The sequence below is a fragment of the Oncorhynchus mykiss genome, chromosome 13 (genome assembly GCF_057628025.1).
Source record: "Oncorhynchus mykiss isolate SJ-2025 chromosome 13, ASM5762802v1, whole genome shotgun sequence".
Lineage (NCBI taxonomy): Eukaryota > Metazoa > Chordata > Actinopteri > Salmoniformes > Salmonidae > Oncorhynchus > Oncorhynchus mykiss.
In genome coordinates this window covers 70,149,775-70,172,167 of record NC_143034.1, presented here as the reverse complement: position 1 = coordinate 70,172,167, position 22,393 = coordinate 70,149,775, and the positions used below count along the sequence as shown (strand labels likewise).

The window sequence follows — 22,393 nt, the reverse complement described above, 5'->3', positions numbered from 1 at the left end:
TGCTTAAGCCAGTACATGTCCAGGCCCGTCTGAAGTTTGCTAGAGAGCATTTGGATGATCCAGAAGATTGGGAGAATGTCATATGGTCAGATGAAACCAAAATGTAACTTTTTGGTAAAAACTCAACTCGTCATTTTTGGAGGACAAAGAATGCTGAGTTGCATCCAAAGAACACCATACCTACAGTGAAGCATGGGGGTGGAAACATCATGCTTTGGGGCTGTTTTTCTGCAAAGGGACCAGGACGACTGATCCGTGTAAAGGAAAGAATGAATGGGGCCATGTATCGTGAGATTTTGAGTGAAAACCTCCTTCCATCAGCAAGGGCATTGAAGATGAAACGTGGCTGGGTCTTTCTGCATGACAATGATCCCAAACACACCGCCCAGGCAACGAAGGAGTGGCTTCGTAAGAAGCATTTCAAGGTCCTGGAGTGGCCTAGCCAGTCTCCAGATCTCAACCCCATAGAAAATCTTTGGAGGGAGTTGAAAGTCCGTGTTGCCCAGCAACAGCCCCAAAACATCACTGCTCTAGAGGAGATCTGCATGGAGGAATGGGCCAAAATACCAGCAACAGTGTGTGAAAACCTTGTGAACACTTACAGAAAACGTTTGATCTCTGTCATTGCCAACAAAGGGTATATAACAAAGTATTGAGAAACTTTTGTTATTGACCAAATACTTATTTTCCACCATAATTTGCAAATAAATTCATTAAAAGTCCTACAATGTGATTTTCTGGATTTTTTTCTTCTCATTTTGTCTGTCATAGTTGAAGTGTACCTGTGATGAAAATTACAGGCCTCTCATCTTTTTATGTGGGAGAACATGCATAATTGGTGGCTGACTAAATACTTTTTTGCCCCACTGTAAATACTATATTACCTACAACCTAAAACCTCTTACCTTGGAATATTGAAGTCTCATTTTAAAAGGAGCCACCAGCTTTCATATGTTCTCATGTTCTGAGCAAGGAACTTAAATGTTGTCTTTTTTACATGGCACATATTGCACTTTTACTTTTTTTCTCCAACACTTAGTTTTCTCATTATTTAAACCAAATTGAACATGTTTCATTATTTATTTGAGGCTAAATCGATTTTTATTGATGTATTAAGTTAAAATAAGTGTTCATTCAGTATTGTTGTAATTGTCATTATTACAAATAAAAAATATAAAATAATCGTCCGATTAATCGGTATCGGCATTTTTTGGGTCCTCCAATAATCGGTATCGGCGTTGAAAAATCATAATCGGTCGACCTCTAGATGACACCATAGGCCTTCTGATCTCTGCACCAGACAGGATGCTCGTGCCAGCATACTTGGGGTCCAACATGTACGCTGCGGCGTGTATGGGCTTCAGGAAGAAGTCTTCACTCTTTTTGATGCATTTCAGATCTGCAGTTTCCTCTGCTTGGAGCGACAGTGAAGTGGGCTGGGCAGTACGGATTTATTCTCTTTCATCTGCAAGCAGAGTCTGAACATCAGACAGGATGGCATTGTCTTCCTCAATCCATGCAATGGCTACTGCTATAGGTTTCGGGCTGCTTACCACTCTCTCCCCAAATGCATCATCCAGGAGGTTCCTCTTGATGGGGCTGTCCATATTGGCAGACTGATATGACCATTTCTTGGAGAGACTCCTTTCCCTCCAGGATACTGTAAAACACAATGACAACACCACCCCAACAGGTGTTGCTGGGCAGCTTCAATGTGGTGCTCTTATTCTTCTCACTTTGCTTGGTGAGGTAGATTGCTGATATAACTTGATGACCCTTCACATACCTAACCATTTCCTTGGCTCTATTGTAGAGTGTATCCATTGTTTTCAGTGCCATGATGTCCTTGAGGAGTAGATTCAATGCATGAGCAGCACAGCTAATGGGTGTGATGTGAGGGTAGGACTCCTCCACTTTAGACAATGCAGCGAACATGAAGGCTGCTTGGTCTGTCACCAGTGCAAATACCTTCTGTGGTCCAAGGTCATTGATGACGGCCTTCAGCTCATCTGCAATGTAGAGACCGGTGTGTCTGTTGTCCCTTGTGTCTGTGCTCTTGTCGAATACTGGTTGAGGGGTGGAGATGATGTAGTTAATTATTCCTTGCCCACAAACATTCGACCACCCATCAGAGATGATTGCAATACAGTCTGCTTTCTCTACAATTTGCTTGACCTTCACTTGAACTCAGTTGAACTCTGCATCCAGCAAATGAGTAGATCAAGCATGTCTGGTTGGAGGGATGTATGCTGGGCGAAGAACATTCATTAATCTCTTCCAATACACATTGCCTGTAGGCATCAGAGGTGAACCAGTTGCATACACAGCTCAAGCAAGACATCCATTAGCATTTCTCTGACTACATTCCTCCATTGAGTCAAAAAAACATATTTTTCCAGGAGGACCATAAGCTATTGCTATCGATAAGGTGCCTGATTCATAATTTCCACCTTGAATAGAAGTAGAGGGACTTTTGTCAGAGGTTGCTTGTTGTGATTGCTGAGGGAACTTAATGCACTTGGCCAGATCATTCTGCATCTGTCACGACTCCCACCGAAGGTGGCATCTCTTCCTGTTCGGGTGGCGCTCGGCGGTCATCGTCACCGGTCTACTAGCTGCCACCGATCCCTTTTCCCTTTTCTGTTGGTTTTGTCTTATTGGTTTCACCTGTTTCTTGTTTAGGTTTTTAGTTGGGCTATTTATGCCGGTAAGGCCCGCCTGCTCTTTGTGCGGGCTTATTCGTCCTCTGTGTATGTTTGTGGTGGTGCGTTTCCCTTTGTTTTTCCTCCGGACGGGTTGGGTCCTGGTTTTGGGCCGGTCTCGTATGTGTGCCCGGTATTGGCGTGACCATTTTTCTCTGTGCCGGAATAAAACATTGTTCTCTACCTTGTGCTTCCTGCGCCTGACTCCGCACCCACTACGCCTAATGTGCGTTACAGCATATTTGTTGCTTTCTTCACATATGATTTGGCACAGTATTTGCAAATGTACTCAGCTTTTCCTTCTACATTAGCTGCAGGGAAATGTCTCCACACATCAGATAGTGCCTGTGGCATTTTCCTGTAAAGATTAGAAAAAAATGAGGAAAAAAAACAACAACTACAATTCCATGTAGATAAATAGTTAAGCAGTTTGATAAAACATTAATCTTACAAAAGGAGTTGTTTAAAAATAAAACGTGTATGGAAACAGGTGAATTAACACTCCTCAGCAGGCTCAAGCAAGCTAGAACCCACATGGTAGCAAAAACTAGCTAGCAGAAATTGTTCACAAGTTAGAAATGATTTGAACACACATTGCTGAAGGCTACTATTTTACTAGTTAACAAATAAATTATATATGTCATAAAATATATTCACCCCATACAGTATTGTAATCAAAACTTACCAGAAAGCATTTAGTCCTTGGCTCAGACAGTGTATTAGTGTGGACACAATAGCATCTTATTAGTGTGCAAGATATTGAGAATCAGCTGTACATGTGATGGAAGAATGCACTGTGCATGCAGAGGGTTGCAATTCCATTGAATCGGGGATAGTTTAACCAAAATATGCCACAAGATCTGGAATTGCCTTATGTGTATCCCACAAAGGTTCACTGTTATAAGCTGACTTAAAAAGAAAAATGAATTTTTGCAAAATTCCAGGGCTTAACTTCCCATGGAAAATTTCCCGGAAAGTTTCCGACCCTTTGCAACCCTACTACAGGTAATATTCTGTTCCTATGGATTCCTGCTTTTCCTCTTTGTCTTCTATCTCTTCACCACCAGTAGGCTAGCACTCTCACCTTTGGCAGCGATTACTGCCTTGAGTCTTCTTGGATATGATTTGGAGAGTTTCTCCCATTTCTTCTCTTTCCCTCGATCCTGACTAGTCTCCCAGTCCCTGCCGCTGAAAAACATCCGCACGGCACGATGCTACCACCGCCATGCTTCAACGTAGGGATTGTGCCAGGTTTCTTCCAGACATGAAGCTTTGCATTCAGGCCAAAGAGTGTAATCTTAGTTTCCTCAGACCAGAGAATCTTGTTTCTCATGGTCTGAGAGTCCTTTAGGTGCCTTTTGGCAAACCAAGCTGGCCCGCCATATGCCTTTTACTGAGTGGTGGCTTCCGTCTGGCCACTCTATCATAAAGGCCTGATTGGTGGAGTGCTGCAGAGATGGTTGTCCTTTTGGAAGGCTCTCCCATCTCCACAGAGGAACTCTGGAGCTCTGTCAGTGACCATTGGGTTCTTGGTCATGTCCCTGACAAAGGCCCATTTAAGAATGGAGGCCACGTTGTTCTTAGGGACCTTCAATGCTGCAGAAATGTTTCGGTACCCTTCTCCAGATCTGTGCCTCAACACAATCCTGTCTCGGAGCTCTACGGACAATTTCTTCGACCTCATTGCTTGGTTTTGGATCTGACATGCACTGTTAACATGGGACCTTATATAGACAGGTGTGTGCCTTTCCAAATCCTGTCCGATCATTTATTAATTTAAATTGACCACAGATGGACTCCAATCAAGTTGTAGAAACATCAATGATGATAAATGGATACAGGATGCACCTGGCCTCAATTTCGAGTATCATAGCAAAGGGTCTGAATACTTACGTAAATAAGGTATTTCTGTTTTTTAATAAAAAAAAGTTGCAAACAATTCTAAAAACCTGTTTTCGCTTTGGCATTATGGGGTATTTTGTGTAGATTGAGGATTTTTTAAATATTTTTTATCCAGTTTAGAATAAGGCTTTTAATGTAACAAAATGTTGAAAAAGTCAAGGAGTCTGAATACTTTCTGAATGCACTGTATGTGTGTGTGATGGGATGTATAGACACTGTGGATAGAATATATATTTTATTTGAAGAATACGTAGGTTAGAATAGTATATGTACAGCAATAGTTGAATAGGATGGACTTGACTAAAATACAGTTTCCCTCCCCAGTCATCTTTTATTCATCAGTCACCAAACGGGGATGGACTACCTGAACTTGTCGAATAATAAACACTTGTCTTTTACATGTGTTTTAAACATTTTCCCCAGACTGAGTTCTTTCTAAAGTGTGTGTGTGTGTTTGAGCTGTTAGTCTGAGGTGTCAGGACTGGTACATACAGTAGGTTCTGTGTGTGTGTGTGTGTGTGTGTTAGAGCTGTTTGTCTGAGGTATTAGTCTGAGGTACATACAGTAAGATGGGGACTTTTTCAGTTGAGGTGTTTCCTGCCTGGTGGCTGCTCGTTGAGGAAGTTCCCCGCTGATGGTTTTGTTTTCTAATAAATCAAAGTGACAGTCGCTACTGCTGTAGTTGTGCCAAACCGTCAAATGCCAACTGTCCTTTAGTTCACAGTTGCACAAATGATTGGCCTGCCTGTTACTGATTGGCCTGCCTGTTACTTTTAGAGGAAGAGCTGAAGTCTCTGCTCCATCTCTGAAAACGAATGGCTCCGTCACAATTTGCCTTTCCTCTATTCTGCACAATCTCCTTGATTCCTTCTCAACCGTATTAGAGAATTTCCAAGGTCCCTCCTCAATGACCTTTTCCTCCATTGGATTCTGAGTTTGAGGAACAGATCTTTTTGAACACCTTTCCTGTTCTTCTCATGTTCTTCTCTATTTGACGTGAAACCTCACTGTTCTTCTCATGTTCTTCTCTATTTGACGTGAAACCTCACTGTTCTTCTCATGTTCTTCTCTATTTGACGTGAAACCTCACTGTTCTTCTCCTCTGGCTATATGGATTCTTATTTAAGTTCTTCTCTTCCACAGACCAACAAGTGGTGTTGTTGGAAGCGGCTCTCGTGGCATGACTACTACAAACAAGGGAAACAAAGCCTTGAAGGTAAACTAACCAAAGAAGTACATAGACCCCTACCTTAACCTTTGTCTCTCTTACACTGTCAGTGTGGGGAGAAAAGGTATGTTCTTCTTACCATCTGTACTCTAGTCATACTTGTTTGTTTGTCATCACCCCTCTTCCTCCTTCTCCCTCTTTGTCCCCCCTTCCTCCTCCTCCTGACCACATCCCCTCCCTTTCCCCTGCTCTTTGTCCCCCCTTCCTCCTCCTCCTGACCACATCCCCTCCCTTTCCCCTGCTCTTTGTCCCCCCTTCCTCCTCCTCCTGACCACATCCCCTCCCTTTCCCCTGCTCTTTGTCCCCCCTTCCTCCTCCTCCTCCTGACCACATCTCCTCCCTTTCCCCTGCTCTTTGTCCCCCCTTCCTCCTCCTCCTGACCACATCCCCCCCCTTTCCCCTGCTCTTTGTCCCCCCCCTTCCTCCTCCTCCTCCTGACCACATATCCTCCCTTTCCCCTGCTCTTTGGACCACATTGAAAATAACTGCTGTATAATGCTTTCATGAGTTATCCTCTGGGCTTTGTACTTTTTCTGAAAAATGTTTTACCTCCAAAATGAATCAAATCACCCCCCCCCCCCCCCCCCTTCACTTCCCTCTCAGGTGAAGAAGGAGCCAGGGGAGAATGGGACCAGCCTCACGGACGACGAACTGGTGACCATGTCTGTCCGGGAGCTCAACGCTCACCTCCGCGGCCTCACCAAGGACGAAATCCTGCAGCTCAAGCAGCGGCGCCGCACCCTGAAGAACCGTGGCTACGCCGCCAGCTGCCGCGTCAAGCGGGTCACCCAGAAGGAGGAGCTAGAGAAGCAGAAGACAGCGCTGCAGCTGGAGGTGGACAAGCTGGCCACAGAGAACGCCACCATGAAGGTGGAGCTGGACTCGCTGCGCTCCAAGTACGAGGCCCTGCAGAGCTTCGCCAGGACTGTGGCGCGCAGCCCGGCCGTAGCCTTAACCCCAGGGGGTCGGGGGGTCATGGGGCCCCTGGTCCCTGGGAAGGTGGCCACGGCCACCAGCGTCATCACCATCATCAAGTCCAAGACGGGAGCCAGGTCGTAGTATCGGGGCTGGGCTGCGTGGAGAGTTATCAGACTAATGAAACAACGTGTACTATAGTCAGTGTATCATCATGGAGCACAGGATTAGTTCCCTTGTCTGTCTTTTGGGCCCCCCCCCAGACCTTTGTACCAGCTAGTAACACTCTTTCAATTGGCCAGCAGCAGAGGCCACACCAACCCTTATCAGACAGCCTTTAGTAGTATAAACCATACTTCCATTCTGCCTTGGCACCAACCCTTATCAGACAGCCTTTAGTAGTATAAACCATACTTCCATTCTGCCTTGGCACCAACCCTTATCAGACAGCCTTTAGTAGTATAAACCATACTTCCATTCTGCCTTGGCACCAACCCTTATCAGACAGCCTTTAGTAGTATAAACCATACTTCCATTCTGCCTTGGCACCAACCCTTATCAGACAGCCTTTAGTAGTATAAACCATACTTCCATTCTGCCTTGGCACCAACCCTTATCAGACAGCCTTTAGTAGTATAAACCATACTTCCATTCTGCCTTGGCACCAACCCTTATCAGACAGCCTTTAGTAGTATAAACCATACTTCCATTCTGCCTTGGCAAGCAGAAATACATACACCAGAGGAGGCTGGTGGGAGGAGCTATAGGAGGACGGGCTCATTGTAATGGCTGGAATGGAATAAATAGAACAGTATCAAACACATGGAAACCACATGTTTGACTCTGTTCCATGAATTCTATTCCATCCATTACAATGAGCCTCCGCTGGACTATACACATCCTTCCTCTATAGTGTATTTTCACATACTGATTCCAAAAGGTTAAAGGTCACGTGAGTCCAGGAAGGTCGTACGACGTAGCCCAATCCATAATTGATGTCACTCCATCTGGTGTTGGAATTGGAGCTCTCGATGGAGTTGTGTGTTTTTGTACATGGTACTAAGTGTTTGAGTGTTTGTTTGTTTCCTACAGATGGCCCCTCTTTGAGTCTTTTCCGTCCCGACACAGGGTTGTGATGTGGAAATGCACTCTTTCATAACTACTAGCCACCAACAGTCTAGCCACACCCGGTTGGCATTATGCTTCAAGTTCTTAGCCCTCTCTCCGTATCACAAGTGGAGAAAGAGTGATTGCAGTTAGCAACAAGCCTGGGCCTGTTAGAATACACTGACTATGAGAAGAGGGAAATGCACTGTATGGTATTGATGTCTTGTGAGCAACCTTCAGTAAGGACTAGTAACTCACCCATCAGACCAGTTCATGTGATTTTAGTTGGTAAAAAAAAACTAAACAGGAAATTCTGTTAAGTTGAGCATTTATTTAGGTTCAGGTCAGCCTGTCACAGAATTTGACCAACAGGAGATGCAATAATACACACATGCACTGACAAATAGGAAGTTACATAGTGTAATGTAAGGGGAATGAGTCGATCTGATCTGAAAAATAATACGATAGCCTACTTGGTATGGGATGATAATTATAATAATAATAATAGGTGTGATGTTGGAGTTGACAATGCCATTCCAGGATTACAAGATTGTTTCTTTCTCCAGTATCTGAGAAGCAGAATGTTTTTACAAGATCTTGTGATGATTATGTTTTGTGGAGGAAATTTTTTTTTTTATCCTCAAAACATTTAAAACTCAATCTGTGCTCCATCGAGTAAATAAGTTGGAACTGTTTTGTAAATAAGTAGTTTTTTTTGTGCGTATGTAATAACATGTGAACTGGCTGGTCACATATTCCAAAATAATATTCACACAACGAGCTTTACTGTTTAGTTTAGTTTAGTCAACGTGTGTGTATTCTAGAAGTCGTTGACTTAAGAGTTCTTGATTTGCATTGATGCATAGACGAGCATCTGCCGTTGTTTATAGAAACACTGGAAAAGAAAACTTCAGACAAAAAAACCTGTGATATCCTTTTTTGCAATTGTACCAAAAGTGGCTTACTATTGGAGGCTGGTAGCTTTTTCTAGTGACTAGGCGCGTACTGTGTGGGGTAGCGCGTGACGTGATGTGTATAAGTGACAGTTGGCAGTGTTGTTCACTGTATAGATGTCATGCCGTGGTATTTTCTATAGGAATCTGTAATAGAGATAATATAGCTGGTGTAAACATCATCTATTGTCTTCATCCATATTGGCATCTGTGATATCTCTTCCACTAGCTGTGATTCACAAATGTTTTTGTCATTGCGACGTTATTACTGTCGACGTTATTACTGTCGACCGAGCAGGCATAGGGGTAAGATAAGGCCCTTGGTTCATTTTGAATCCCAGTTAAGTGGCCCTCCTCCCCTCTCGTTGGTTTCAATTCCAGGGGAACATCACCTCTGATTTAGATTCAACTGTTATTGTCTTATCCATTTACCAAAGAGGACTACTTGCAATTTGCGAAGGGATAATAGCCTCACAATTGACTTTTTCAAAGACTAAGCAAAATCAAAATCTTTGACACTCTCTTACCGTGTAGCCAAGCATTGTAAAAGCTCTCCTTGAATAAATAACTTCTTCTCATTCTAACTATGAGAAGGGAGGCTCAGCATGCAGCTTTATACAGGTGACTAATAACAGGTCATCTCCTGACTGTCAGGTTGTGTTCATGGTTTTTGTGAGGGTAAACATGCACTAATCTCCAGCTTGTTCTGCTCAGGAGAAAACAAGTTTGCCCTAAAAAAATAAACCATTGCAGCTCTGAGAAGAAGCTGTTAGGGATGGCACTTGTTGTTGATAGTCGCTCATTAACAATTTTTCTAAAAGGACTTTTTGTTCAGACACCAAATGAAGATCTGGAAGACCAACCTGCTGCCAGTAATGCTGCTTACAGGCCAAGTGGTCACCCTGTCTTCTGACCCTGTAAGAGGGATTTATCAGTAAGCAGTTTTACCTTTAAAAGGTGATAGTATCTATGTAATGACATGGGATATGTTCCGTATTTTACAACTTCATGTCAGATGGTTCCTCGCCCTGAATATATCTATATGAGCCTGGAGAAACTGTATTCCATGGTTTGAATTTCTTTAAACAATAAACCAATATAAACTTCACCTAACTTGATCCTCTGCCAGCTAAAAATCAATGGGAGTGATGGGGGGCAAATGTTCAAAAAGTGATGCCAGAACACCTTTAAGTAACGTAAAAACCAATCATCACAGTTTCTCCTGGCTCATAGACGTCTATCAGGGTAAGGATACCACCAGCATTAAGTTGTGAATTACTGAACATATCCTTTTAAAACAGAGCAGCTGAGAGGAAAGGTTAGGAAGCAGAGATCTGAATATGTCCAAATGATCCAGGACCCAGACTGTTAGCCTATAGCTAGAATAGTCCAGGAAGGCAGAAGGAACCCACAGCACTTGAAGTTGTATGGTAGGTAGACCTGAACAGGAGAGAATAGGTCTACACTCCAGTGTCTAATATGCTATTCCCCACACCTCTGAGCTCACATCAGATCAGGGGGCATCTGAAATGGACACTTCCCTGCATTACCAAAAGCAGTGCACTATATATGGAAAAGGGTGCCATCAGACACAGCCCTAGTATATAGTGTATGTACGCTAAAACATCCTCACTATGTCTTCTGAACACACTTAGATATTTCCATTGACTAGAAGATAATTCATGGATATATATGACTCTTGACATTCCCCAGTTTGGGTGTTGTCGTTCTTGTTGCTGTGGCAGTCTTGTGGAGTGAACCTTATTGTGTCTTCACAATGTTAAAAAGGCATCCTGACCTATGACCTTTCTCGCATATGTACAGTGAGCACCATAATTCATTGGACAGTGACATTTTTTGTTTGTTATTTTGGTTCTGTACTCTAGCACTTTGAGTTTGAAAGGATACAATGACAATGAGGGTGAAGTGCAGACTGTCAGCTTTAATTTGAGGGTATTTTCATATATATTAGATGAACTGTTTAGAAATTATAGAAGTTTTTGTACATAGTCAACCCCATTTTCGGGCACCAAAAAACATTGGGCAGTTTAACATGATGTAGAATAAAGTAATCATTGTTAATATTTCATCACATATCCTTTGCATGCAATGACTGCTTGAAGTCTGCGATGCATCGACATCCCCAGACGCTGGGTATCTTCCCTGGTGATGCTCTGCCAGGCCTGTACTGCAGCCATCTTCAGTTCCTGCTTGTTTCGGGGACTTATTGCCGTCAGTCTCCTCTTCTGCATGTTCAATGTGATTGACTCGGCCAGTCAAGGATTTTCCACTTTTTGGCCATCAATACCCCTTCTTTGTTCTAGCAATATGTTTAGGGTAATTGTCTTGTTGCATGATGAAGTGCCGTCCAATGAGTTTGGAGGCATTGGGTTTTATCTGAGCAGATAAAATATTTCTGTAGACTTCAGAACTCATTGTTCTAATTCTGTCTGCAGTCACATTGTCGATGAAGCCTGTTCCACTGGCAGCCATACAGGCCCAAGCCAAAACGCCCCCTCCACCATGTTTCACGGATGAGGTGGTATGCTTTGGATCATGGGCATGTCTTTTTCCTTCACTTTCCTCTTTCCATCACTCTGGTACATGTTCATCTTTGTCTCATCTGTCCACAATACTTTTTTTCCAGAACTCTTGGGGCTCTTTTAGGTGCTTTTTTAGCAAACTGTAATCTGGCCTTTCTGTTCTTCAGGCTCATCAGTGGTTTGCATCTTGTAGTCTCTCTGTAGTCCTGCTGGTGTAGTCTTCTACGTATGGTAGACTGACACATCTACACCTGCATCCAGGAGAGTGTTTCTGATCTGTTGGGCTTTTGTCAGGGGGATTTTCTTCACAATAGAGAGTATTCTCCGGTCATCCACTACAGTGGTCATCCTCAGACAACCGGGTCTTTTGACATAATTTAGTTCACCGGTTAATTTTTTTCTTGTTAATGATGAACCAAACGGTTGACTTGGGCATGCCCAGGGTTTTTGCAATGTTCCTGATTGATTGATTTTCATTTCTGAGCCTTATGACGGCCAGCCTCATTTGCATGGACACTGCCCTCTTCCTCATGATGTCACACCCCAACAACAACCTCCAAAGGCAATAGCAAAGTCTACAATCAATACTATTCATCAACAGCTCTCCTGCATTCACTAACGACACCAATGAATACACCTGCCTAACGACACATCTGTGAAGCCAATTCAACAAACACTTGTACTACCTTAAAATGGGGGGACCATGTACAAAAGGTGCTGTCATTTCTAAACGGTTTATCCGATATGTATGAAAATACCCTCAAATTAAAGCTGACAGTCTGCACTTCACCCTCATTGTCATTGTATCCTTTCAAACTCAAAGTGCTAGAGTACAGAACCAAATAACAAAAAAATGGTCACTGTCCAATGTGGTGCTCACTGTACATGTATCTCTTCTGGAGAGGGAGTCACACACACACACACACACAGGTGTATAGTAGGTAGCTACTGTAGGTAGTGTTGACCGTCGTGAAAAAGTGACCCTTATACATATGCAAACTCAGTGGACAGGCGTGAGAGTAAAGCTAGAAGAGTAGTCTATATTGTTGTAATAGTGACTGTGGTCTAATGATTTTTATACCAACAGCTCTTGTGTTTTGGATTGGAATTCTTGTGGCGTTGTTCTTTTACCCCACACACACACCAAACTGCAGTTGGCCCTTAGTTTATGTTGGTTAAGGAGAATGAAAACCATGGGAACTGCTAGAGGGTACAACTGTTCAGATATAAATACATTGTGTAGAACAGATATGATTACCTGTCATGATAGAATTGGGAATTGTGTCAGATCCATTCGTTTATATTTGTATCTGCAACGTTGTTGAGCGTTCCACCCTCACTGGACACACCCCAGATGTTCACTCACTGTGATGCCCGTCTAAAGGGATTCTAGTCTAGGGGAAGTAGCCCAATGCCTGACTAACCCTTCTCTAACAGTAGACTTCCCCTGACAGAAACCCCTAAACCCGAACACTATGGAGTGATATTAGAACCAGCAGAAACTGAATGTGTTTACAAATTGAATTTCTGTTGTCACAAATATCACTACATAGATTAGAAGACTGGTATTACCTGTCCTAAAGACTAAACCTACAGATATTATACAGTCTATAGATGTGTGATTATACAATCTGTAAAACAGGGCGGAAGTTATGTCCTGAAGTAGAAGAAGTGACCAGGAACACAATCCTGAGTAACATAAGGGCCACTTGCAATTTCTGTTGTCATTTGTGGTTTGATTAGTTTGGTTCCTACCATGCTGCTAATTCAATCATTACTGCTCATTGTCTCCTGAAACTCAATTTGTTTGTCTTTGTTCGTTGAATGTGTATCTGATATTGATCTTTAAAAACACTGGAATTAATTTGTTCTGCAGCGGATCTCGTTTTTACTTAGTTATGCCTTTTTGTTTAAAAGCCAATTGTATTGGAGAGGATGAATAACTTATCAGCACTTGTGTGACGGTTTGCTAGCTCTAGTAGAGATATGTAGGCTTTTTTCAATCAAATTATGCTTGGTGAACATTTGACTGTGCAGGTATTTCTCACTCGAGTATAGGTCTATGTTTCAAAGGTATTAAGTCTGAAAATAAAGCTGTTGGAAGTGTCTGAATGGTATATCAAGTTATTATTCAACTGTTTTTGTTATTTTTCTGTATGGGTTGTAATAAGATATTGCAGTACTTTGTATGGAAAACAGAGAATAGTTAATTGTAACTATTTGTAAATTATTGTACTTTTTTGCAATCTGTAGATAAGTAATATGATGTATTCATATATAATGACTGTGGTTTTAACCGTGGTTCTCTGAAATGTCTAAGTTATTGATGTGTGTGTGTATATATAGTATGTTTGTTGATACAGCTTACTTTATTTTCTATATGACCAATAAAAAGGTTTTGAAAAGGACTATTAGATGTGACCCTCTCTTCCTGTGGTGGCCCATTCAGACGCTGTTGAAATGTTGAAATGAGGTTTCGTCATATTTTTCTGTGGCGTCATTGACCCACTTTGATGCTAGTAAAAATAAACTGACGGGGAAGGCTTTTTGCTGTCCAGGGTGGCTTTTCAGGAGGCGGAGATCATTTAGATGGCACAATTTACTTCTTTTTTTTTGTGATCCAAAAAAAGCCGTCGGGCGGGCGACCCAGTTTGACTAACCTCGGCGGACATATTTTTGGCCCAACACGACTAAAACATGAGAGTCATGAAGGATGTGCGGTGTGCCTAGCTGTCCTAGATTAGGAAGAGTAGTGAGTTAGTCATCCCCTGTCCCTCGGGGCCTCCTGGGTCCCTCAGTGTTAACACATGGTTCATCACATCAGACATCACCCATCACATGAATGTCTATACCTTGACTCACATTCAAAACATATTTTATGTGGGGAACCTGGTTAGCAAAGAACTAATGGTTCTGTCTAGAGTCTAGACTAATACCTTTTCCCCACTAGGCTACTGAGCTGAACCAAACTGAGCAGAGCTGTTGGTATTGCGCTGGCCTGGTTACACATCCATCCACTGTAGTTGTGGGAACTGTGATGTAAAGCACAGTGAAAGGTACATATCCACACCAGCACAGTGTGGTTGGGGTCAGGAAGATGGTGCCAACAGGGTGTAACTGTCATGTGTAACCCAGCATTGCTTCTTTGTACAACCATTCCCTCCTAACAGCTCATACAGGTCTCTCTGTCCTCATCAGATGCTTCACTCTCCCACCCTTCCCCCCTCCCCTGATGGCTGCCCAGACGGTCTCTCTGTCCTCATCAGATGCTCCCCTCCCCTGATGGCTGCCCCAGACAGTCTCTCTGTCCTCCATCAGATGCTTCACTCCCCCACCCTTCCCCCTCCCTTGATGGCTGCCCCAGACGGTCTCTCTGTCCTCCATCAGATGCTTCACTCCCCCACCCTTCCCCCCTCCCCTGATGGCTGCCCCAGACGGTCTCTCTGTCCTCATCAGATGCTTCACTCCCCCCACCCTTCCCCCTCCCCTGATGGCTGCCCAGACGGTCTCTCTGTCCTCATCAGATGCTTCACTCCCCCACCCTTCCCCCCTCCCCTGATGGCTGCCCCAGACGGTCTCTCTGTCCTCATCAGATGCTTCACTCTCCCACCCTTCCCCCCTCCCCTGATGGCTGCCCAGACGGTCTCTCTGTCCTCATCAGATGCTCCCCTCCCCTGATGGCTGCCCCAGACGGTCTCTCTGTCCTCCATCAGATGCTTCACTCCCCCACCCTTCCCCCTCCCCTGATGGCTGCCCCAGACGGTCTCTCTGTCCTCATCAGATGCTTCACTCTCCCACCCTTCCCCCCTCCCCTGATGGCTGCCCAGACGGTCTCTCTGTCCTCATCAGATGCTCCCCTCCCCTGATGGCTGCCCAGGCGGTCTCTCTGTCCTCATCAGATGCTCCCCTCCCCTGATGGCTGCCCAGACGGTCTCTCTGTCCTCATCAGATGCTTCACTCTCCCACCCTTCCCCCCTCCCCTGATGGCTGCCCAGACGGTCTCTCTGTCCTCATCAGATGCTTCACTCCCCCACCCTTCCCCCCTCCCCTGATGGCTGCCCAGACGGTCTCTCTGTCCTCATCAGATGCTTCAGCCCCCCACCCTTCCCCCCTCCCCTGATGGCTGCCCAGACGGTCTCTCTGTCTTCATCAGATGCTTCACTCCCCCCACCCTTCCCCCTCCCCTGATGGCTGCCCCAGACGGTCTCTCTGTCCTCATCAGATGCTTCAGCCCCCCACCCTTCCCCCCTCCCCTGATGGCTGCCCAGACGGTCTCTCTGTCTTCATCAGATGCTTCACTCCCCCACCCTTCCCCCTCCCCTGATGGCTGCCCCAGACGGTCTCTCTGTCCTCATCAGATGCTTCACTCTCCCACCCTTTCCCCCTCCCCTGATGGCTGCCCAGACGGTCTCTCTGTCTTCATCAGATGCTTCACTCCCCCCACCCTTCCCCCTCCCCTGATGGCTGCCCCAGACGGTCTCTCTGTCCTCATCAGATGCTTCACTCTCCCACCCTTTCTCCCTCCCCTGATGGCTGCCCAGACGGTCTCTCTGTCTTCATCAGATGCTTCACTCCCCCCACCCTTCCCCCTCCCCTGATGGCTGCCCCAGACGGTCTCTCTGTCCTCATCAGATGCTTCACTCTCCCACCCTTCCCCCCTCCCCTGATGGCTGCCCCAGACGGTCTCTCTGTCCTCATCAGATGCTTCACTCCCCCACCCTTCCCCCCTCCCCTGATGGCTGCCCAGACGGTCTCTCTGTCCTCATCAGATGCTTCACTCCCCCACCCTTCCCCCCTCCCCTGATGGCGGCCCAGACGGTCTCTCTGTCCTCATCAGATGCTTCACTCCCCCACCCTTCCCCCCTCCCCTGATGGCTGCCCCAAACAGGCTCTGTGGCCTCTGAAGACTTGATTAATTTGACGGGTTGGGTTAAAGTGATCTGGTGGGCAATCTAGGACACTTGTGTAGCAGGTGCACTGTCCTAGATCCTAAACCCGCCTGATGCCCGCTGCCACCGACCGCACAATTAATGTTACCATCATCCCCATGAGCCGTGGTGTTAATTTACCACCATGCCCGACTCTGCCAAAGCTTAGCATGCCGCTTCCTCCAAATGTCATCGTTTTAGAGGACAAATCTATTCAAAATAGTTATTATTAGGGTTGTCCATAAACGGCAAACTACACGGAACAAAAATATACACGCAACATGTAACGTGTTGATCCCATGTTTCATGAGCTGAAATAAAAAATCCCAGAAACGTTCCATGCACACAAAAAGCTTATTTCTCTGAAAAGTTGTGCACACATTTGTTTATATCCCTGTTAGTGAGCATTTCTCCTTTGCCAAGATAATTCATCCACTTGATAGGTGTGGCATATCAAGAAACTGATTAAAAAGCATGATCATTACACAGGTGCACCTTGTGCTGGGAACAATAAAAAGCCACAGATGTCTCCAGTCTTGAGGGAGCGTGCAATTGGCATGTTGACAGCAAGAAGGTCCACCAGAGCTGTTGTCAGAGAATTCAAAGTTTATTTCTTTACCATAAGCTGCCTCCAAAGTCGTTTTAGAGAATTTGGCAGTATGTCCAACCGGCCTCACAACCTCAGACCACGTGTAACCACGCTAGCCCAGGACCTCCACATCCAGCTGCTTCACCTGTGGCATCGTCCGAGGGGGGTGGGGGGTAATAAAGCCCTTTTGTGGGGAAAAACTCATTCGGATTGGCTGGGCCTGGCTCCCCAATGGGTGAGCCTATGCCCTGCCAGGCCCACCCATGGCTGCACCTCTGCCCAGTCATATGAAATCCATAGATTAGGGCCTAACGCATTTATTTAAATGGACTGATTTCCTTATGTGAACTGTTACTCAGTAAAATGTTTGAAATTGTTGCATGTTGTGTTTATATTTTAGGTCAGTATACATTGAATAATACAAGCTCTTTGAATGTTCTCTCACTGGTATCCACTCACTTATTTTGGTAATGTGCTGCATGACGGATAGCTGCACAAAACATCAGCAGTCCAGGCAGTAGATAGTACTTCAAGCCCCATGGTGTCTGGTTCTGCTCTTGGGGGTGGTGGTAGCCTTGAGGTTCGAGTGGGTTGCCGGTGCAAACCGAATGCCAGTGCAATCCAGATTTTTTTTTTAGGGAGGGCTGTGGCTGGAGCTGTGCTACTCCCTAGCTTGTCGTGTTCGGTGTGTAATGTGTTGGGTATTGTGTCAGCAATACCTTTATCATTGCAAATGGATATCATGGAAAAAAATATAGTCTATTCTAATCCAGCAGTCAAAAACTATGGACCATTTAGGTTTTCATAATGTGTTGTGTTAATAAAGGCAAGGACAAATCGATGTATTATTTAATGTGCTTACTGAACACAATATGTTCAAGTAATCTACATTCTACTCTGAGTACCTACATAGTGTGATAGCATGTGTACAATATATGGTGGAGCTTTGCTCCCTCTGCCGGACATGGATAGGTAGTGCAGAGAGGGAGAGGGAAATTATTGCATGTTGAAGCAGTACCCACTGAGTGGACAACATATTAGGCGCTCTTTCCATGACATAGACTGACCAGGTTAAAGCTATGATCCCTTATTGATGTCACTTGTTAAATCCACTTCAACCAGTGTAGATGAAGGGGAGGAGACAGGTTAAAGGAGTATTTTTAAGCCTTGAGACAATTGAGACATGGATTGTATGTGTGCCATTCAGAGGGTGAATGAGCAAGACAAAGTATTTAAGTGCCTTTGAACTGGCTATGGTAGTAGGTGCCAGGCACACCAGTTTGTGTCAAGAACTGCAATGCTGCTGCTGTTTTTCACGCTCAACAGTTTCCCATGCGTACCAAGAATTGTTAACCACCCAAAGGACATTCAGCCAATTTGACACACCTGTGGGAGACAGTGGAGTCAACATGGGCCCTGTAGAACGCTTTTAACACCTTGTAGAGAGAGTGCTCAGATGAATTGAGGCTGTTCTGAGGGCAAAAGGAGGGGGTTGCAACTCAACATTAGGAAGGTGTTCCCCATGGATTACAGGCAACATTCGCACTGAGCTAAAGGGTAGAGCTGCCGCTTTAAAGGTGCGGGACTCTAACCCGGAAACTTACAAGAATTCCTGCTATGCCCTGCGACGAACCATCAAACAGGCAAAGCGTCAATACAGGGCTAAGATTGAATCATACTACACCGGCTCCGATGCTCGTCTTATGGGGCAGGGCTTGCAAACTATAACAGACTACAAAGGGAAGCACAGCCTCGAGCTGCCCAGTGATACGAGTCTACTAGACGAGCTAAATCACTTCTATGCTCGCTTCGAGGCATGCAGCACTGAGACATGCACGAGCGCATCAGCTGTTCCGGACAACTGTGTGATCACACTCTCCATAGCCGACGTGAGTAAGACCTTTAAACAGGTCAACATACACAAGGCTGCGGGGCCAGATGGATTACCAGGTCGTGTGCTCGGGGCATGTGCTGACCAACTGGCAGGTGTCTTCACTGACATTTTCAACATGTCCCTGATTGAGTCTGTAATACCAACATGTTTCAAGCAGACCACCATAGTCCCTGTGCCCAAGAACACAAAGGCAACCTGCCTAAATGACTACAGACCCGTAGCACTCATGTCATCACCATTATCCCAGAAACCCTAGATCCACTCCAATTTGCATACCGCCCAAACAGATCCACAGATGATGCAATCGCTATTGCACTCCACACTGCCCTTTCCCACCTGGACAAAAGGAACACCTATGTGAGACTGTTATTCATTGACTACAGCTCAGCGTTCAACACCATAGTACCCTGAAAGCTCATCACTAAGCTAAGGATCATGGGACTAAACACCTCCCTCTGCAACTGGATCCTGGACTTCCTGACGGGCCGCCCCCAGGTGGTGAGGGTAGGTTGCAACACATCTGCCAGGCTGATCCTCAACACTGGGGCTCCCCAGGGGTGCGTGCTCTGTCCCCTCCTGTACTCCCTGTTCACCCACGACTGCATGGCCAGGCACGACTCCAACACCATCATTAAGTTTGCTGACGACATAACAGTGATCAATTTTCATTTGAAAGAGTCAGCTTTTTAAACCAACATGGCTCAGTTTAAAGTGTTTTTACATTGTAGTAAAACAAAATCTCATTGGATATGCGTTTTGACACTGATCACCGACAACGACGAGACAGCGTATAGGGAGGAGGTCAGAGACCTGGCCAGGTGGTGCCAGAATAACAACCTATCCCTCAACGTAACCAAGACTAAGGCAGATGGGCCCTGGGGTGTATTAACTAGAAACACGGTGGGCTGGGCTCTGGGGTGAATTAACTAGAAACACAGTGGGCTGGGCCCTGGGTTGTATTAACTAGAAACACGGTGGGCTGGGCCCTGGGGTGTATTCACTAGAAACACGGTGGTCTGGGCCCTGGGGTGTATTAACTAGAAACACAGTGGGCTGGGCCCTGGGGTGTATTAACTAGAAACACAGTGGGCTGGGCCCTGGGGTGTATTAACTAGAAACACAGTGGGCTGGGCCCTGGGGTGTTTTAACTAGAAACACGGTGGGCTGGGCCCTGGGGTGTATCCACTAGAAACACAGTGGGCTGGGCCCTGGGGTGTATTCACTAGAAACACGGTGGGCTGGGCCCTGGGGTGTATTAACTAGAAACACAGTGGGCTGGGCCCTGGGGTGTATTAACTAGAAACACGGTAGGCTGGGCCCTGGGGTGTATTAACTAGAAACACAGTGGGCTGGGCCCTGGGGTGTATTAACTAGAAACACGGTAGGCTGGGCCCTGGGGTGTATTAACTAGAAACACGGTAGGCTGGGCCCTGGGGTGTATTTACTAGAAACACGGTGGGCTGGGCCCTGGGGTGTATTAACTAGAAACACGGTAGGCTGGGCCCTGGGGTGTATTTACTAGAAACACGGTTGTAAGGGTTCTCGTCCTCCTCTTCTGAGGAGGAGTAGCGAGAAGGATCGGAGCGTGGTAAGTGTCCATGATGTTTTTTAATAAAGACAATAGAACACTTGAACAAAACAACAAACAATGACGTGAATATACAAAACCGACAACAGTACCGTGTGGACCAAACACTCACACGGAAAACAAACACCCACAAACCAAAAGTGAAACCCAGGCTACCTAAGTATGATTCTCAATCAGAGACAACTAACAACACCTGCCTCTGACTGAGAACCATACTAGGCCGAACACAAAAACCAACATAGAAAAACAAACATAGACTGCCCACCCCAACACACGCCCTGACCATACTAAAACAAAGAATAACAAAACTATGGTCAGAACGTGACAACGGTGGGCTGGGCCCTGGGGTGTATTCACTAGGTACCAAATTATTTATTTCTTTGCGGAACAGGGAGGGACTATCTTTAATTTGTCCAATATGACAAGTTTTTACTTTGCAAAAACGTTTTGCTACACACTGTAGCAAAATGATCACTTGTTTTGCTGCAAATCCTCACTTGTTTAGTTGTGAATACACCATGGATGAGAAAATGAAAAGCATCCCCATCCGGGCTTAGAAACTAATAGAGAGAAACAGGCTATTGAATCGTCTATTGACCTGTCGTTATGCCCTTGAGCAAGGCACTCACCACTAAACTGCTCTCCAGCCAGGGGCTCTGCTCATTGGCTGACCTCGTGCCTCTCAACATGTGTGTATTTCGAGGTTGTGTGGGGGACATTTAAGTATCCATTCTGTATGTGTATATAGTATTCTATTCTTTGTCTATTATATTCTACAGATATATGTGTATATTCTATTGAATATGTGTATATTCTATTCTATATATGTATATTCTATAGGTGTATATTATATTCTATTCTACAGGTATATGTGTATAGTCTATTCTATATGTGTATATTCTATTCTATATTTGTATATTCTATACGTGTATATTCTATTCTATACGTGTATACTATGTTTTATTCTATAAGTGTATATTCTATATGTGTATATTCTGTTCTATACGTGTATATTCTATTCTATATGTGTATATTCTATTCTATATGTGTATATTCTATTCTATATGTGTATATTCTATTCTATATGTGTATATTCTATATGTGTATATTCTATATGTGTATATTTTATTCTATATGTGTATATTCTATATGTGTATATTCTGTTCTATACGTGTATATTCTATTCTATATGTGTATATTCTATTCTATATGTGTATATTCTATTCTATACGTGTATATTCTATTCTATATGTGTATATTCTATTCTATACATGTATATTCTATTCTATACATGTATATTCTATTCTATATGTGCATATTCTATACGTGTATATTATTTTCTGTATGTTTATATTCTATTTCATTATATACGTGTATATTTTATTATATTCTACAGGTATATGTGTATAGTCTATTCTATATGTGTATATTCTATTCTATATTTGTATATTCTATACGTGTATATTCTATTCTATACGTGTATAATATTTTTTATTCTATAAGTGTATATTTTATTCTATATGTGTATATTCTATATGTGTATATTCTGTTCTATACGTGTATATTCTATTCTATACGTGTATATTCTATTCTATATGTGTATATTCTATTCTATACGTGTATATTCTATTCTATATGTGTATATTCTATTCTATACATGTATATTCTATTCTATATGTGTATATTCTATTCTATACATGTATATTCTATTCTATATGTGTATATTCTATTCTATACATGTATATTCTATTCTATATGTGTATATTCTGTTCTATACGTGTATATTCTATTCTATACGTGTATATTCTATTCTATATGTGTATATTCTATTCTATACGTGTATATTCTATTCTATATGTGTATATTCTATTCTATACATGTATATTCTATTCTATATGTGTATATTCTATACGTGTATATTATTTTCTGTATGTTTATATTCTATTTCATTATATACATTTATATTTTATTATATTCTACAGGTATATGTGTATATTTTATTTGATTCTAAATGTGTATATTTTATTCTAAATGTGTATATTCT

General features: G+C 43.9%; 1 protein-coding gene across 2 annotated transcripts in view; it reads left to right on the top strand.

Moving 5' to 3' along the window:
- LOC110487052 (transcription factor MafG) overlaps nucleotides 1-13,758 on the top strand; it is a 45,819-nt gene extending 32,061 nt beyond the window's left edge. The window contains exons 2-3 of one of the 2 annotated variants that reach the window (XM_036939161.2): nucleotides 5,748-5,820; nucleotides 6,436-13,758. In XM_036939161.2, coding sequence (XP_036795056.1) covers nucleotides 5,785-5,820; nucleotides 6,436-6,891 — 492 coding nt within the window. In that variant the 5' untranslated portion in view covers nucleotides 5,748-5,784 and the 3' untranslated portion in view covers nucleotides 6,892-13,758. The remainder of the gene's footprint in view (nucleotides 1-5,747; nucleotides 5,821-6,435) is intronic. The other variant, XM_036939162.2, reaches the window with a different exon arrangement.
- Nucleotides 13,759-22,393: the final 8,635 nt, after the last annotated feature.